The following is a 17974-nucleotide window of genomic DNA, read 5'->3' on the forward strand; positions in this document are numbered from 1 at the left end:
ACACTGAGACAAGGCCAAACAGTTTCTGACACCTGTTATTTAAAATTCAGTCAAACATTGTCACGTCCACCCTAAACAGCAAAATCCCCAGCATGCAGCATATTCCAAAATCCCCTTCTGTACTGCATTTCTAAGGTATATTTCCAGGTTTCTTAGTTCGTGTGTTCCTAGTTATGCTCTGATTAGTTTGTGACCTGCCTGTCTGGTTTTTGGCTAACACTAAAAACAGGTTTAGTATATTTTCTACAAACAATTATATCAACAAATAAAACTTTCATTAAAATTTCTAAATACTTTTTTGGTGTATATGTACAGTGTACTCATCAGGTTAAGGGTGTATGGATATAAATAATCCTGTTGTAGCTCCACCAAGTGGACATTTGATATATTTGGGAAGTGGTATACACTGATCAGTCATAACATTAAAACCACCTGCCTAATAATGTGTAGGTCCCCCTTGTGCAACCAAAACAGCTCTGATGAGGCATGGACTCCACAAGACCTCTGAAGGTGTGCTGTGGTATCTGGCACCAAAACGTTAGCAGCAGATCCTGAAGTCCTGTAAGTTGCGAGGTGGGGCCTTCATGGATCGGACCTGTTTGTCCAGCACATCCCACAGATGCTCAATCGGATTGAGATCTTGGGAATTTGGAGGCCAAGTCAACACAATGAACTCTTTGTCATGTTCCTCAAACCATTCCTGAACAATTTTTGCAGTGTGGCAGGGCGGATTATCCTGCTGAAAGAGGCCACTGCCATTAGGGAATACCATTGCCATGAAGGGGTGTACTTGGTCTGCAACAATGTTTAGATAGGAGGTATGTGTCAAAGTAACATCCACACGAATGCCAGGACCCAAAGTTTCCTAGCAGAACATTGCCCAGAGCATCACGCACGCACCTGGCCATCCACATGATGTAAGAGAAAACGTGATTCTTCAGACCAGGCCACCTTCTTCCATTGCTCCATGGTCCAGTTCTGATGCTCACATGCCCATTGTAAACACTTTCAGCAGTGGACAGGGGTCAGCATGGGCACTCTGACCGGTCTGCAGCTACGCAGCCTCATAAGCAGCAAGCTGTGATGCACTGTGTGTTCTGACACCTTTCTATCATAGCCAGCATTAACTTTTTCAGCAATTTGTGCTACAGTAGCTCTTCTGCCAGATCGGACCAGACGGGCTAACCTTCGCTCCCCACATGCATCATTGAGCCTTGGGAGCCCATGACCCTGTCGCCGGTTCACAGGTTGTCCTTCTTTGGACCACTTTTGGTAGGTACTAACCACTGCAAACCGGGAACATCCCAAAAGACCTGCCGTTTTGGAGATGCTCTAACCCAGTCTTCTAGCCATTACAATTTGGCCCTTGTCTAAGATCCTCAGATCCTTACACTTGAACTTCGAGAACTGACTGTTCACTTGCTGCCTAATATATCCCACCCCTTGACAGGTGCCACTGTAATGAGATATTACAATGAGAGATCAGTGTTATTCATTTCACCTGTCAGTGGTTTTAACGTTATGGCTGATTGGTGTACATATAGTCTGTTTTATGAAGATTTATCTTACTGCTGGTGTTGAATGCTACCAAAATGATAATTCACAACTTCCAAAGCTTCACGGATTTAAAGCCAGCATCAAAAATGAGTAGCAATAAAGATGACAATTAAAATTCTATAAAACATTTTTTATTGCATCATTGCTATGCATTTATTCTATACAGATTTTCATATTTACAGTATTATCTAGAATCTTATAACAACTCCTATGGTAGTAATATTCTATGTGGATATATATTCTGCATGCATATTTGGCTTATGTGTGTTTGTGTATGTGTATGTGTGTGTATGTGTGTGTCTGAAATAGAGATAGGGCTCTTCTCATTTCTAATTGTGCTTCCTCGTTTCCTTTCCTTGCTTCTCTTCCCCACATCTTGGCTCATCTTTCTGAGGATGTGAGGAGAGGATGCAGGGATGGAATGTGTAGACAGAGGAATCGATGGCAAAAATATTTTCCTAATGAGATGTCTTTGTTAATGAAGCGTTTCTTCAAAGTGATGACATTTATTGATGATGTTCTGCACACAACACGGTGTGATTACAAACTGGATTAACTTCAGTGGAAACATTATTTCGTATACACAGGGCATGACTAAATGCTGATGCTTATGCCACTACAAGTGTATTATAAACTGACTTCTTAAGTGGGTAGGTATTTCTCAATGCACATTCAATGCACGTTTGCATTTGTTGTGGCCTTCGTTCAATTTAAATTATTTAAATATTTCAATAATATTTTCAGCATGAAATAAAGTGTCAGATACATGGAGGCTTGCACAATGTTCCAGATGTAAAGGTGGAAGTGGAGAACATATACCCTAGGCTTGCATTATGCTCTTTAAAAGACTTTAAAGTCTGTGTGTGTTTTCACTCAAGAAGCTTCCTATCTCCACAAATCCTCTGATTATGTCTAAAGTGTTGGTAGGTCCTTAATGATGGCAGTTATAATCGATTTCTTTCCTGAAGGATGTAGGATAGATGAGGCGAGGAGGCATCAATTAGAGTAGAGAGAAGAACCCATAATAAATCTACACATAAAATTTTACAGCTGGCAAGCCATTGAACCAATATGATAATCCACCAACATATTTCTATTAATAATAAAAAAATAATTATCCCCTTAATCAATATTGTTATTACTATTACAAACTAATAATAATAATAATAATAATAATAATAATAATAATAATTCTGAATCATTGGCTCCATCCAGTTATTCATGTTCACTTTTTAAAAATATCCACACCAAAGGACGAATTAAAATTTATTTCCAGTGTAGGACCTTTTAAATGTCTTAAATGTAACAACTCCGTTATAAATAATGAAAACATTCAATCCAAAAGTATAATGCACATGTAGAACGACATTCTCTCCTGAATACAGTCTAGCTATAGATCTGCACACTTACTCCATAATGGTGGTAATAAAAATAATCTACTTATGTAAACACATATGGTACAGTGTCCCATTTCCTCTCCCTGCTTTTATATAATCAAATGCTACAAGCTAATGTTATTATCCAATTGAGACAGACAACATGAGGACAAACACAATACCTAATACTGTTACGGAATTAGTTCATACATGAACCACCAGATGGAGCCACGGTAATTGTTTGAACTCAACAAATCCTTGCTTGAGGATTAGCATTTCCGTGCAAAAGAGTGATGGTATTTCTCCACACACACATCAGCAGTTCTCGCTGTTAAAGGAGTAGAAAATGCATGTGTGTTTCCCAGTACATCTGTGCAGACTAATATGGCTTTAGTCAAAGGCTACTGGAGGAGCTGATAGCTGGCGCATTGGTATTGGGTTCAGCCGCCCCCTCTGTGCCCACTGACACTGTCTGTGCAGAAAATACTGATCTGTCCACAGTCATGCATATACATATCACTTAACACAGGTGACTACATGAGACATCTATGTACACAGTTTTACAAGATCACATGCATTATGAAGCAAAGTCCTTTAAAAAAAGAAGGGGAGAAAGAGCTGCTTACACATACAGGAGACCAGTATTCTCATGGACAAAAAAAAACAAAACAAAACACACAAATAAAATGAGCTGCATCAGACACAGAACAGGCCCGGTTGTCAAACCAAGCAAATTAACGATTCATTGTTGAAAAAGCTTGTGATTATGGATGACATGCCATAAAATCCACAGTACCATTCTGCAGTTAGACAGAAGAAATGCAGAGAAATGCAGTCAAATATAAATGGTCATTAAAAAAAAAAGACTTTTAAAAATCTGGTAAAATTACATCCACAAGGAATACAAAAAAACAGTCTGACACAAAAGTTAAAACCTATTTTCATCCTATATGTTTCAGTTTAGATTATGTTTCTGGAATGAAACATCACTCTAATAGTTATTGAGGGTTTACTGTGATGAAAGGAGAAGCTCAGAGAGCAGCTTTGATCTGGAGGCATTAAGCCACTGTCAACTACCACCACAGGCTGGAGACTGAGGGCATTTTCACACTTTTGTCTGTTGTATTTTGGTATACGTTTGGTAGGAGTTTGGAATGTTTGATGAAGACTTTTTTAAACCAGTGTGTGGAACAGAAAACTTATAAATGGTGTTCTGTAGTTCGCAAAAACAGGCTGCGCCATGTGTGAAAGCGATTTGCTCCTGGGGCTGGGCGTCCTACAAAGTAAATGGTGGGGAAAGACACGCTTTGGTCTACAGAGGAGACGGAATACTTTGATACATTGAACAAAGAAAGCAACTGAACCAAGTGACTCATAGAAATTATTCATTCTTTTAGAATATAAGCAAATAGCTTCAACCAGAGTTTGGAATAAAGGTGAAGAAACACTAATAAATAATACACCAAAGCTACAGTGTGTAGGATTTTTTTTTTCTTGTTAGTTTGAATCAGGGGGAAAAATGCCTTATAATATGATGTTCCTGAGCTGCTGTGAGTTGTCCTTACAATCCTGTAATAGTAATTCCTAATGCTTTGTCAGGGGTGTGGGGTTGGAATTGGCAAGAAATTTGTATGTATAGGTCTTAAGCCAGCTCAGGCATCTCAAACATCATTGCATCCAAACCTTGGGAATGAAATAAGTCTGACTACATAGGTAAATGGCAGGAGTCAGCAGCCAATCAGGAGTCAATGACGCTAACAATGTCTTATGCATTCATAGCATAGGTGGATTGGAATGGAAGCATAGCACCAGGAGCATAGCATCAGTGGATTTGAATGGAAAATATATCACATCCAAGATACCAATCCGGCGGGTCAGGCCAGTAACTGCTCTGATGCAGATACAGTTATTGCACTGGTGCATCCCTAAAACTTGTGTAATTTCTCTGCAGTTTTTGGAAATAACTTTCTGTGTGACACCTTCCACCAAACAAGCCCAGAATCAATTATGGGTCCAGGTCCTAGTGTTTGGGCAAAGTGTGAAAATACCATAAGAGATAAGAGCATCACCAGAGGTCTTTCTACAAGGGCAATCAGAGATAAACTGGCCTTAAGATAATCTAACATCGATTTAGAATATTAAGCACAAACAATATGGCATGAGCAAAAGCCCTGCTCTACTATTAAAATAATATCAAGAATAATCTTTCAGCAGGCTTGTTTCACATACTGACCATATGGAGAAACAGCTCACCAATAATAAACAGAAGTTTAGACATATGGATTCTCAAAGCTGTAAAAAGTACTCAGGCGAGTGACTACCACTGAAAACTTTGACAATTTGCCGGCATGTCTGTGCCTATAAGCAGCTCTTCAGCACATCCCTGATGAAAATGGGAGATGAAAATTGGATGTTGGAGAGGTTCTTGCAGACTTCTACAGGTTATTGCACTGAGGAAACAGAGATGGCATGGGAAGAGAAGGGAAAAAACGAGAGAACAAGTCAGCCCTTTAAAGTCCCTGCCAGTGAGGTGGAGAGGAGACTCAGTAACGCATGGCCCCTGCTGGCTGCCATTCCTGACAGAAAAACACTCCACCATTCTTTTGACGAGGTGTTTGGTTTCTTTAGTCTGAAGGTTGCAGGTTGAAGGCTTTTTTTGTGTTCAGGCAGAAGGGAATGACGTCTCTGACGGACATGCACATGCAGGTTCCGCCCACACACCCCTGCTCACAGTGGCGTTGCTATTCCATTCCATTGCGCAGCATCTGATTGGCCGCAATAAGCATAACACTGATGATGAAGGCCAAGGCAAAGGCGCAGATCAGGCTCTTGCGCACACATGTCTGTCGGTTCTTCTTTGTTGGATGGACTGGAGTAGACAAAGGAGACAGAGACAACTTTCACTCATGAGTCAGCAGAACAGTTGTGTGATTAATGTGTGATTATTTACGACTCTTCCAGTTCACAGTAGTATAACTGGAATGATGGCAGAAATGATAGTCCACCTTCACCCATGGCTACATGAGTGCTTCGGGTTGAAAACGTTTTTGTATGTACCTCTGGAATACACAGTGAGACAGACTGTATGGCATCTCACCCCATAATCATCGCCTTCCTCCTCTGTATCTCTTCCTGCAGGCAATTTGTGGCCTGACTACTGTGAGGCATGACAGCTAGGAGTGTGTGCATGTGTGTGTGGTAGCCCAATTCATACAACACCTTTTGATTTTCCATAAGACAATTACTGATCCACAGGTTGATAACAAACAGTTTTATAGGCAATAAATTATAGATTTAGCAATAGAATAAAACATAATGGGTGTGCTGTTATAAGAAAATAATCAATGAATTGGAGTCACTGTTACCGTCCTGAAGTTGATGAATTTCCTATAAAAGCACATCCAAAAGTGTTTATTCCTCTTATACCACAACAATTTGTGTTTTATGTATTAAAGAATGACATGGAGTATCCATTTATAGTTACATTCAAACAAGTTAGTTCCTGTTATCACTTACTTTACGGCAGCTATAAACAGTCCTCATTGTCTCTTTAAGTTAATAAGAGCATGCAGCTTGTTGGTGGAAAACCTACAGGAACAGCTTTACCTCTGACTGCTACAAAGCGCTGACACTAGACTCCATAAAAATTAAATAAACATCATCTTACAGAAAACTTCACAATATCGAAAATTATATCAACATCATCTTTGTTAAATAAGTTTTAAATCGCTTTATTAAAAGGCTTTGATTATGTGGAGCGTCCATCATACAAGTCCCCTGTGAATTATCAGTCACTACAGAAACAGTAATGTATCAGAACAAGTGCATTAATATAAACATGTGACTTGAATTACATCTGGCACTATTGTCTGAACTGCTGTTGTCCAGGAAAATTAATCATCACTTTCTGACCAGTCAGACTGAAGAATTCAAAGTGAAGTATATGTAACTAATCACATCACTCATCAAAATTCCTGACATTATTAGAGCATAATTCTTTATTGTGTAATGCACACAGGTTAGTGAAAAAAGATCAGATTATCGGATTATTAGATTATTAAGTGTCATAATAAAGGAGTGATGGCAAAAAACATGAACATGGATGTACAACATGAGGTGTGTAAGTATGACCATCAACCCAAAAATGCAGAGGAAATTTCAGGAAGTTTCAAGTTCATTTAACAATGCATGCTCTGTATTATGTGTGTAGATTATATGAGGATATTAACTTCAAGGCTAGTCAACAATAAAAGAAATAGTTCTGTTAACACAAGTGTCCACAGAAGACGCTAAGAATACTTCTGGATGCTTAAGGTACAAAATAAGTATTTGAAATGTTGGAAAACTGGTGAACCTAATTTCATAACTGCTTCGGGAGCCCTTATGTATAGAAATAATATTTTCATGAGTTTTGTCTAGAGGGACATTCAGTTTGACATAAGCGAAAAAACCTTGGACTCATAAATATGGAAGAGCTTCATGCCTAGAGAAGTCTACTTCTTAATTCTTTCCTTATGTTTTAATAACACGGGAAAAGCGCCAGAATGTTCTACCTCAAGCTGTGGCGTGGCCTCTTCATTCTGCATTTTCATAAGAACATACACCATTAAACAGCCAGCACACCACAAGCTAGTGCAATACAAAGGCTTATTTTATTTTATTTTGTTTTGTTTTGTTTCATTACATTTCATTTCGTTTCATTTGTGTTTGTTTTGTTTTTCTTCGATTCAATCTAGAAGAGTCATTTTCACTCACTGAATGACGGACTGGCTGACTAACTGACTGATTAAGTTTTTTCGGGATCTGTAGGGGAACAAAAAAAAACATGGACCAGTGAATTTCATGCACTGACTGAGAGTAGAATGGCAGGTACAAAAAGGATATAGCTATGTGTCCATCTATTTCCTTTTAGATCCACTGAAGCTATTGCGTGTCCCGCCATTGCCCTTATGCTACTGACCACATCCTTGCCAAGCCATTCCTCTTGGTGCTAGAGCTTCACTCTGGATCAGAGAATAGGAGCATGTGTCCCTCCAATTAACTCATATCTACCAGGGAGAGAGCATGCATGTCCCTTCATTACCATTGTGCCGCCATCCTCACTGAGTTGCTGACTCAGCACCACAGTTTCATTCAGGTTCACAGGATAGGAGCATTCATACCCCATAAGTGTGTGTCCCTTCATTACCATTGTGCCCACATCTGCATCCCCACTGAGTAGCATAGTTGACACCACATTCCCTCTCAGGGCCACACCAATTTCAGACCATGAAAAAGTTGAGCCAAGTTCGTTCTCTCTTTTACACAGGCACAATCCAAAAAGTGACCCCACCATTCAGAACAAGGGGGTTCTCCTCAATATATTGTCTTGTTCAGGAAAAGGATGATAGATCCATTTCTTTTCAAGAATTGAGAGGACTGAATTGGTTCCTGAAAGTCCTCAGATTTCTCATGCTAAAGTTGTTACATGCCATGAGACTGGTTCATGTCAGTGGATTTGAGCAATATATACTTCCATAGTGGCCTTTGCACCATAGCATGCAACAGACATCACAATGCACGATGCGAGTGGGCCGTTATGTTCGATCCCAGCTCCTGTTGAGGATACTGGGATTGTTGACTGTAGTCAGGACTGTGGTTCCCTTAGGGCTGTTGGAACCAAGGGGCTATAAGTGGTCATCCATTCAGCCTGTGGCTGAATCCCAGGCTCAATTAAAAGAGACACATTCTTGTCTCAGCAAAGTGGGCATGGATCCTGACCCACTGGAGATGCACAGCCTTTCTCACCAAAGGACTATGCCTATCAGTGGTTTCCCATTAGAAAGAGATGGTCACCATGGATACCTCTCTCACTAGACTGGGAGCAGTGTGGTGTCACAATGGACTCGCAGTGTAAGGTCAGAACTCATCTATCTGCTAGAATTGAGAGCGGCCTTGCTGACTCTCAGGTTCTTTCTACCTGTTGCAAAACACTGTGATGTCCTGATCTGTTTGAGCAATGGAGTGATGGTCAGGTATATAAATCATCAGAGGGGCATGAGTTTGAAAACACTCTCTGCCTTACACAGAAGCATGGACCCAGGATGGCCAGTAAAACCCTGGTTACCACTATTGTTTGCACCTGGGCTCTAGGCCCATCCACCACACTCCCCCAAGAGCCAGGCATGGGAGCTCTTCCAGCTCCTATCTCCTATCTGGAGTCTCTTAAGACTTTTTGCTGGCAGTCACCTAAGCTGAAAGGGTGGGAGAACTGCATGCCTTGGTGATAACCTGCATTACCTAACCACTTTCCTTCTCCTTCTGCCGAGCTACACTCCTGAGCTGCCGGTGATCCAGACCTCCCCCCCTTCACTCTGGACCTGTCCACCGGCAATGCTTCATACTGCCACGAAAACGCTTCAGCTGTTTTCCATGGACTACACCAACACACATTGTGCTCACACACACGCACACTACAGTGTAAACCCATATGAGGATGGGTTCTCTGTTGAGCCTGGTTCCTCTCAAGGTTTCTTCCTATCACCATCTCAGGGAGTTTTTCCTTGCCACCGTCGCCCTGCTTGCTCATCAGAGACGGCACACACACACACACACTTCACTTTACTTTTGTTTGTGTAAAGCTGCTTTGAGACAATGACCTTTGTAAAAAGCGCTATACAAATAAAAATGAATTGAATTGAATTGAATGTGCTGATAGCTAAATCATTTGCGAGATAGTCTTTGTAAGTTGGTAATGATTCCTTGTAAGCATTTTATAAGTTCAAATAATGTCTCATAAAGCTCTAATAATGTGCTATAACTAATTTATTCATAACTTATGTTCATGTTGTAACAACATGTTGCAACAACATGCACGCACACACGCACGCACATACACAAACATGTTTATTCAGAGATTGTTGTGGCAAGGGGATTCACCTCACCTCCTTCAAACTCTGTATGGCAATTCCCTGAATTCTCATTCAGGCTCTCCTCCTCGTTAATGATAATGTTCTCAATGTCCTTCATTGTGAGGTGATCCCGGAAGGCATGGAACAGGATGTGCTTGAGCTCCTCTAATGTTATCCGCTGCATGTCAAACTGCAAAAAAGAAGCAGAACAACATCAAGAAAATTATTTTATTAAACCTTGATTTTGGACACTTTATTTAGGTCAAAAGAGAATCATTACAGCTCCATATGAATATGCCATACACTGTATATACATATATCTGAAGATTAAAATATATCTTTAAAATCAGTAGGTTCCTAGATGTCTTTCATTCATAATGTCATCACATTGCGATAATGCTGTTGAAAGCAGTAATTTAAAGCTGACTGTTTCAGGTTAAATGAAGAGAGACTACACAGGAATACCACAGAGTTGGACTTTTATCACCTTTATGCTCTGTCCATGCAGTACATTTAATTAGAGAATGCTCTTGAACAAAATCTTAACTGCTTTTCTGTATGGTTTTCTGAAAGTAGCCTTATTGGACAGTTTTTTTTTTTTTTTTTTGGCAATAACATCACTATTATGCACTATTATGAGTTGTACTAAAATGTGTCCTTGTCTGAAAAATGGGCCTGTGCTGAGAACAGAATATGCACACTCGGTTAACCGTTCACAAGGAATTCAAGATCTCTCTGCTAGTAATTCAATACGTTATTGCACGCAACAGAGAAGGACATTTTGTACCATCGGTTGTGCCTTACCTTGCACGCCTTTCATGTGTTTTGGCAAAGCATTTAAGTTAGTAGCAAGTGCACTCTGCTGCTCAGCTAGAGGTGAGTGCAGTGTGAAATGGTGCAGTGGGACATATAAGGTATAAGATCAGTATAACTGACAAAAAAGAAAATTAGATTTGATTTGAAGATAGCAGAAAATGGTTAGTTAGGTTAAAAAAAAAACTCCACAGAGGCTTACCGTTGCACAGAAAGGCATTGAGTAAACTTGGGACTTATATAAGTTTTGAAATAAAATGACCATTACAGATAAATATGCCATGAATTGGCACATTAGATCCACAAGAAGCTTTAATCATCTCATAAGGAATTTGCTACTTGGGATTTCTGTCTCAGTATCAGTGCTTGGTTTGCCAGCACAAATGCCTTTTTGTCTTTCTTTTGTCTATCACTAATTTATTCCTTTTTCTTATTGCTCTTCTTTCTCTCTCATGGTTACGTTAGTCTTGCCTACATATTCTGTGTAACCCATTTGATGTGAGTAGCAGGCTTCACCTTCATCATCAGCATTCATCATCTGCAAAATTATTCTCTAACTTGATATGGGCAATGGCTATATTTACTCAGAGGCTGTATTACAGTTTCATGGCTTAGCCTTGCACAGCATTGATTAAATGGACTGATGCAAGGTTTGCAAGACAGTTATCATTACACATAAATATGCCATGAATGGACATATTAGTGCCTCCAGAAATTGCTTTATTCTTCTCGGGTTGCAATGGCCCAAAGACTTCAAGTTCAAGTTTACTGAACTGAAAAACTGTGTCTATTTTGAACATATTTTAAAAAGCTATAGCATTTTAAAATCTGGTTACCTCCAGGAGAGAAAAAAAAATAGAAGATGCCCTGCTAACAAGTGATTCGTGCCCACCCAGCTGAGAGACAAACTCATAATGTGGGCTCAAACTGCATTGGCCACTGGGCACCCAGGTTTACAGCGTACATACCATCTGCTATATAATACTGGTTGCCCAACATGCGAGCTGATGTACACTGGTTCGTCTCATCATGTACCGCTTGTGCCCAAGCCAAGGTCCCTCGAGCCGTGCCAGCCGGCAAACCCATGCCTCTGCCAACTCCCCAATGGCTCTGGTTCCATTTGGCTGTAGATTTCATCACCGACCCCCCTGTGTCCCGCAGTCATTCCCAGAACTCCTTGCAACACTCAGCTACTCAGTTAACCCCCTTTGAATGTGTGCTCGGGTACCAGCCCCCACTGTTCCCCTGGAATGCCAACCCCACCAACTCACCAGCCATGACTGACTGATTCCAATGATGCAAACAGGTGTGGGAGAGCACACATCAATGCCTAGAACAAGTGGCTCAGACCAATAAGGAGAATGCTGACCGATATTGAGGGGGAGAACCCACACTATCAGTCAGGTGACAGTCAGGTACCCCAGACAGTCAGGTACAAGACTTTAGAAGTCCCCAAAGTTGCAAGAAACTAAGCCTAAGAACTAAGGTGTGTTCTGTCAGTTCAATTCCGGTATCGAACTCAGTTTACCAGAACGCACGCCTACAAACATGGCTGCCATGGACTACACTTCCTAGAACACACAAACTCTGTCACATTCACAATCACTGGACTTTTGATTAAACTCACCTGTTACAAACACATAAAAGGACTCTCACGTGGAAGTAACAGTCAGTGTCACCTGAACTTGACAAGCCTTTTGCTTCTGTGATTGATATTCTAGTTTTGATCTCGCTTGACTCTTGGCCCTGTTTATGTTGTTTGCTGATTGCCTGACTACTGCCTGTTTGCTGTTTTAGACTTGCCTCATGATTTGGATTTGATTGCCAGTTGTTTAATAAATGCTAACTGCATGTGCATCTGCATCAGACTACTCTTCCTGACAGTTGGCTATGCTGGAAGTATTAAACGCCAGTTTACATATGCCTGAGGTTCACCAAAGTACACATGCTCCTCTCCATGACAAGCTCTTAATCAGAGAAGTGTTGATAAATGTTAACTAATTGCCTTTTAAATTGCCTAAAAAATCTTTTTACAAGCAATTGTAATTCATAGCCATTTTAATTTAAATTTGTCCATATTTCACAAAGTGTGAAATTGCTCAGCTCATTATACTGAAACAGTCTGTAAAGACGAGTGAACATAAAACAGTATTTACTACACTAATCACTGGAAAGTTGGAGCTGCTTGAATAGTACAGGTTTCATCATGCAGCTTGGAGCTGTTTTAATTATTATTATTTCAGTGACTGGTTAATAGAGATTGCTACCACAGTAACTTGGTTGGTAATTTGACAGAAAACATCATCAGAAACCCAGTAACTGTGCATCATTAGAAAGCCAGTAACAGACAATGCAACATTAAACCCATGTGTGCCTTTCTTGCAAAACTCGTCTAAGTTCTAGCTCTGTATTGAACAATGGTTCATGTCAAGCTTACTCAAAATGAAAATGGATGCCAGGCCAAGCATCATATTTATGGGGCTCATAAGGAAATACAACAGGGTATTACAGTAGTTGGCAAGCTAATAAATTATCCACAGTGCGCATGCTGCCACTGTTATTATTTTATTGCTCCTTCAACAAAAGAGCGAAGGTTAAAAGAGATGTGCCACTATGAGTCTGACCATCTCTCTCCACCTCTAACTGAAGTTATATTTATCAGACTTGAGAACACATTGAGGTTGGACTCTGCATACATATTGATTTAGTGTTTCACATTTTGACTAGATAAAAGAACACAAAATAAGCAATGGCCCAAACAGGCTGAAAACACGGCCATTAGGTGAAAACGCTACACTGTTGTACTCTTGGACACTTCAGTTTTCCCTGCCTTGCAAAACAGCTCAGAAAGAGACCAAATCAGAGAAAATTAGCCCTATAATGGAAGTTTCCTGTTTGCCTTCTGGTTTGCCTTTCTTTGGATTTATGTTTATTTCCTCTGTTTCTTGAGATACAGGCCATGAAAAGCAGGTCTGGTCTTTCCTGAGAGTTGAGTTTGTTCTGGGCTTTTCAAGAGACAGAATAAACCTTGATTGCATGTGACCTTCAGCTGACCCGCAGCTGGAGAAATACCATTACATGGCAACACTGGTGCTCCATCTCTTCCACTAAAGAGCAGAAAGCCGACATTTCCTTCTTAGCATTGCACATTCTCTTATATACAGTGGATATAAAAAGTCTACACACCCCTAATAAAGTGGCAGGTTTTTGTGATGAAAAAATAAAACCAAGATAAAGCATGTCAGAACTTTTTCCACCCTCAATGTGAAATTACAATTTATAAAAATTAAGTGAAAAACAACCAGAAACATTTTAGGGAAAAATAGGAAAAATAAAAAAGTTACAATAACCTGGCTGCATAAGGTGAACACACTTTTATAACTGGGGATGTAGCTGTGTTCAGAACGAAGCAATCACATTCAGTCTCATGTACAAAAGTAATTATCATACAGCTGTCATTAATGAAATTATTCTGATTAACCCCAAATAAAGACCAGCTGTTTCTGAAGGATTTTCTTGACCTCTTGGTTTCATCTGACTGCTGAAGCCATTGTCTGCAAATAGCTTACAAAGCATGTATGGTATCTCACTTGTTGAAAGATATCAATCAGTAGAGGGGTATAAAATAATATCCAAAACATTAGATGTACCATGGAACATTGTGAAGGCCATCATCAACAAGTGGAGAAAATGGGGCAACACAGTGACATCACCAAGAACAGGACATCCCTCCAAAATTTACAAGACAAAAGACAAAAACTTACCAGGGAGGCAGCCAAGACACCTATGGCAATATTGAAGGAGTTGCAGGAATATCTGACAAGTACTGATTACTCTCTGCATGTGACAACAATCTCTCTTATTCTTCACATATCTGGGCTATAGGGTAGGATGGCTAGATGGAAGCCCTTTCTCACAAAAAACATACAAGCCCACCTAAATTACCGTAAACCATGTAGCAAAATGTGCAATGGTCTGATGAGAACAATTCTAAAAGATATAATAATTCCATAATTCCAAAAGTTATGTTTAGCACCAAAAATTGCACATCACCAAAAGAACACAATACCCACTGTAAAACATGGTGGTGGCAGCATCATGCTTTAGGGCTGCTTTTCTTCAGTCAGAACTTTTTATCAAGGTGGAGGGAATCATGAATAGCTATAAATACCAGTCAATTTTAGTGCAAAACTGTCAGCTGTCTGCTAGTAAGATGAAGATGAAAATGAATTTTGCCTTTCAGCATGACAGTGACCAAAAGCATAAATCCAAATCAACAAAGGAATGGCTTACCCAAAAGATCGATGGTTTTGAATGGCCTAGCCAGAACCCAGACCTGAATCCAGATAAAAATCTGTGGGGTGACCTGAAGTGGGCTGTGTGCAGGAAATGCCCTTACAATTTAATGGATCTAGAATGTTTTTGCAAGAAAGAGTGGGAAAATATTGCTAAGTCAAGATATGCTGATAGACTCTTACCCAGAAAGAGTGAGTGGTGTAATGAAAATCAAAGGGTGCTTCAACAAAGTATTAGTTAAGGGGTGTACACATGTATGCAATTAGCATATTGTAAGTTTTTTTCTTTTTTTTTTTCCATATAAAAGTTTATTGAATTTTATTTGTAAACTTTGCAATTGCACATTTTTTCAAAGGTGGAAAAAGATCTGACATGATTTATCTTAGTGTCATTCTTTTACTTCACAAAAACTGCCATTTTAACAGGGGTGTGTAGAGTGACATTTTCGTTTGCATATACTTTATATATGCACACCTTTTTTCTGATATGTGCTGTACACAAGTCATTGCAATAAAACTCAACAAATGTAACAGTCAATGGCTGCATTGGGTAGCCCAAAATTAAAAGGCAAGGTATAGTGTCTCACCCTGGGACTAATGTACTGTGATAGCATGTTATTGACCGTTCTGCATGCTGCATGCCCACATCGAGTTGTCCTAGTAAAACAATCAAAGGTTTATCGATATATGCCTCATGCTGTGCATTGGTCTGCTTAACAACCTACCAGCATGCCATACCGGGATCTCTTACATCACTACAGTGCACTGAAGCTGCGTATTTGGCTTGTATGTATGCGTATTTAGCTTGTGTGTGTGTGTGTGTGTGAGAGAGAGAGACAAGTGAATGATTCAGTCATAAAAACAGTGACTTAGCAATCGCTCCAATTTACTTTACTCCAATTACTCCAACTTAATTTTTATAGTTTTAAATTAAGGCACATTATCTACACAAATTATTACTAAACATCCATACTGAAATGTCATTCTTCACTCTTAAATATCTGGATTAGTTTAAATTTAATGCCCTAGTATTTTTTTAATAGCTGCAGTAGCATTTACCAGCCAATAGTGTGATTTTCTTTCTATTTTTAGATGACAGATCATTTTTTTTATTTTTATTCTAAAATACCTCAAGCCACACATAGGACAATGGGAACATTAGCAGGGACACCTAGAATTTCTGTTTTACTTTATAACTCAGAGGGTTGCAGTAAGCATGGCTCGTGTGTTTGCTAAAGTCAGAAGTGACCAGCACATACAGTATGGCATTGTGGTGACTGAGTGTTATATAAATTTCAAAGATTTGTTTGTTTTCAAACTTTGACAAGACTGCCAGAATTTCTACTGTGGTATTGACCAGTGATTCAACATATTCACTCAGTGAGTGATGTCTTGACGCAGAAATGCTGACAGAAATACAGTACAAAGCAGTGATGAGCACCTGAGGAAAACACCTACTCAATAATTCTCTGACTTGGAGGAGCTCAGAGACTCAGAGATTTCTCATTTCCAGAAGGCATGGGAAAGGGCACAGTGGATCATTAGGACAGAAACAGAATTAAAGGGACATACTATACAACATTTTCACACTTCTTACTATGTACTAGTAAGAACCAGATTTTTTTTTTTGACAACCATGATGAAAATCCTTCCATGTATATTTCTGACTTCGAGTCTTAATGACAACTCCTTCCGTTTCCAGTTTCCTCTGAATGTCATAAAACAAAACTGGATTCTCCTATTTCAGTCATAGAGGGCCAGAACACTACACAGCCCAGCCATTGAAGAACCCCACTCTCGTAAAAAAATTAACCTTTTAATAGTCCTTACATGATCCTTTGGAAGGCTTCTTAGCCTTTTCAGTCTGTTTTAAAAGGGTTATACCTGGAGCCCCCTCTGATAGAGACACACTCAACTGCAGGGTTCCATTTGGACCGTTTAAGGGCTTCCTCCAGAAGGACAACTGAAGAACCCTTTAGGGTTCCAGACCTTTTTTTAGAGTGCTATATAGAGAAAGACTGCTAAAGTTCTGGAGGGCCACAGGAATGTGGTGGTTTGAGTGTATAACATGCTAACTATAGCAAATCAGTCTATAATGGTTCAGTAATGGACTGTACATCTGGTTTGACCTATAAGAAAGGATTATTAAACACAATAATATTATGGGCTCAACAAATTTGCTGCATTTATCGACATGGCCATAGGAAGCTGTCATGCACTTGTCATTTCCACTGAAAGCATCCTTACAAACTATGTCACAGTAGGGTACAACAACTGTACAGTGTGTGACCAGAAGGCACTACAGCGAGTAGTGAAAACTGCCCAACACATCATTGGAACACAGCTGCCCAACATTATGAGCATTTATCAAATGCGCTGCTTGCGGAGAGCAAGAGGTGTTTTCAAGGACACCTCCCATCCCCAACATGGATTGAAGTCTGTGTTGCCGCACAGAAAACTCATGAACGGCTTTTTCCCTTGTGCTGTACTAATGCTGAACTCAGCTTCTAAGCATTAATTGCCAGCCTCCACCTAATAACATTAGCATTAGACACCATACTATACTGTATTGTACGTTACTACTATTATCTGCAATTATTTGCAAGTACTTGCACTTTACTGCAATTATCTGTCATGACTACAATTATTTGTATCAGACTATTATTTGTACATTATTGCTGTTTGTATCATATTGCATGCATCATTCTGTTTACCTCTACCTGTGTACTGTTTATCTCAACTTACTGCACCATAATTCTTATTTATTTCATTTAACTTCATTGCCATTTGCATTACCGGTATGCATCATATTGTTTACCTTTACCTCTACACTGTTGTCTTAACTAATTGCATTATTACCTTATTTATTTCATTTAACTTATCTGTAAGTGCTATTTGCACTACTGGTTGCATACTAACTGCATTTCATTGTCTCTGTACTTGTACTCTGACAATGACAATAAAGTCGAACCTAACCTAACCTAACCTAATTTCCTTCTCAAGTTGCAGTCTCAGCAAAACTTGCAGATGCTCATAGCCATGC

At 39.6% G+C, this 17974-nt stretch overlaps 1 protein-coding gene across 2 annotated transcripts in view; it reads right to left on the reverse strand.

Annotated features, from left to right (window-relative positions):
- Positions 1-1672: 1672 nt before the first annotated feature.
- caln1 (calneuron 1) overlaps positions 1673-17974 on the reverse strand; it is a 57159-nt gene continuing 40857 nt past the window's right edge. For both annotated transcript variants that reach the window (XM_026923943.3, XM_053239962.1), the window contains exons 5-6: positions 9857-10013; positions 1673-5802 (exon numbers count right to left, since the gene is read on the reverse strand). In XM_026923943.3, coding sequence (XP_026779744.1) covers positions 5675-5802; positions 9857-10013 — 285 coding nt within the window. In that variant the 3' untranslated portion in view covers positions 1673-5674. The remainder of the gene's footprint in view (positions 5803-9856; positions 10014-17974) is intronic.

The sequence above is a fragment of the Pangasianodon hypophthalmus genome, chromosome 14 (assembly GCF_027358585.1).
Source record: "Pangasianodon hypophthalmus isolate fPanHyp1 chromosome 14, fPanHyp1.pri, whole genome shotgun sequence".
NCBI lineage: Eukaryota > Metazoa > Chordata > Actinopteri > Siluriformes > Pangasiidae > Pangasianodon > Pangasianodon hypophthalmus.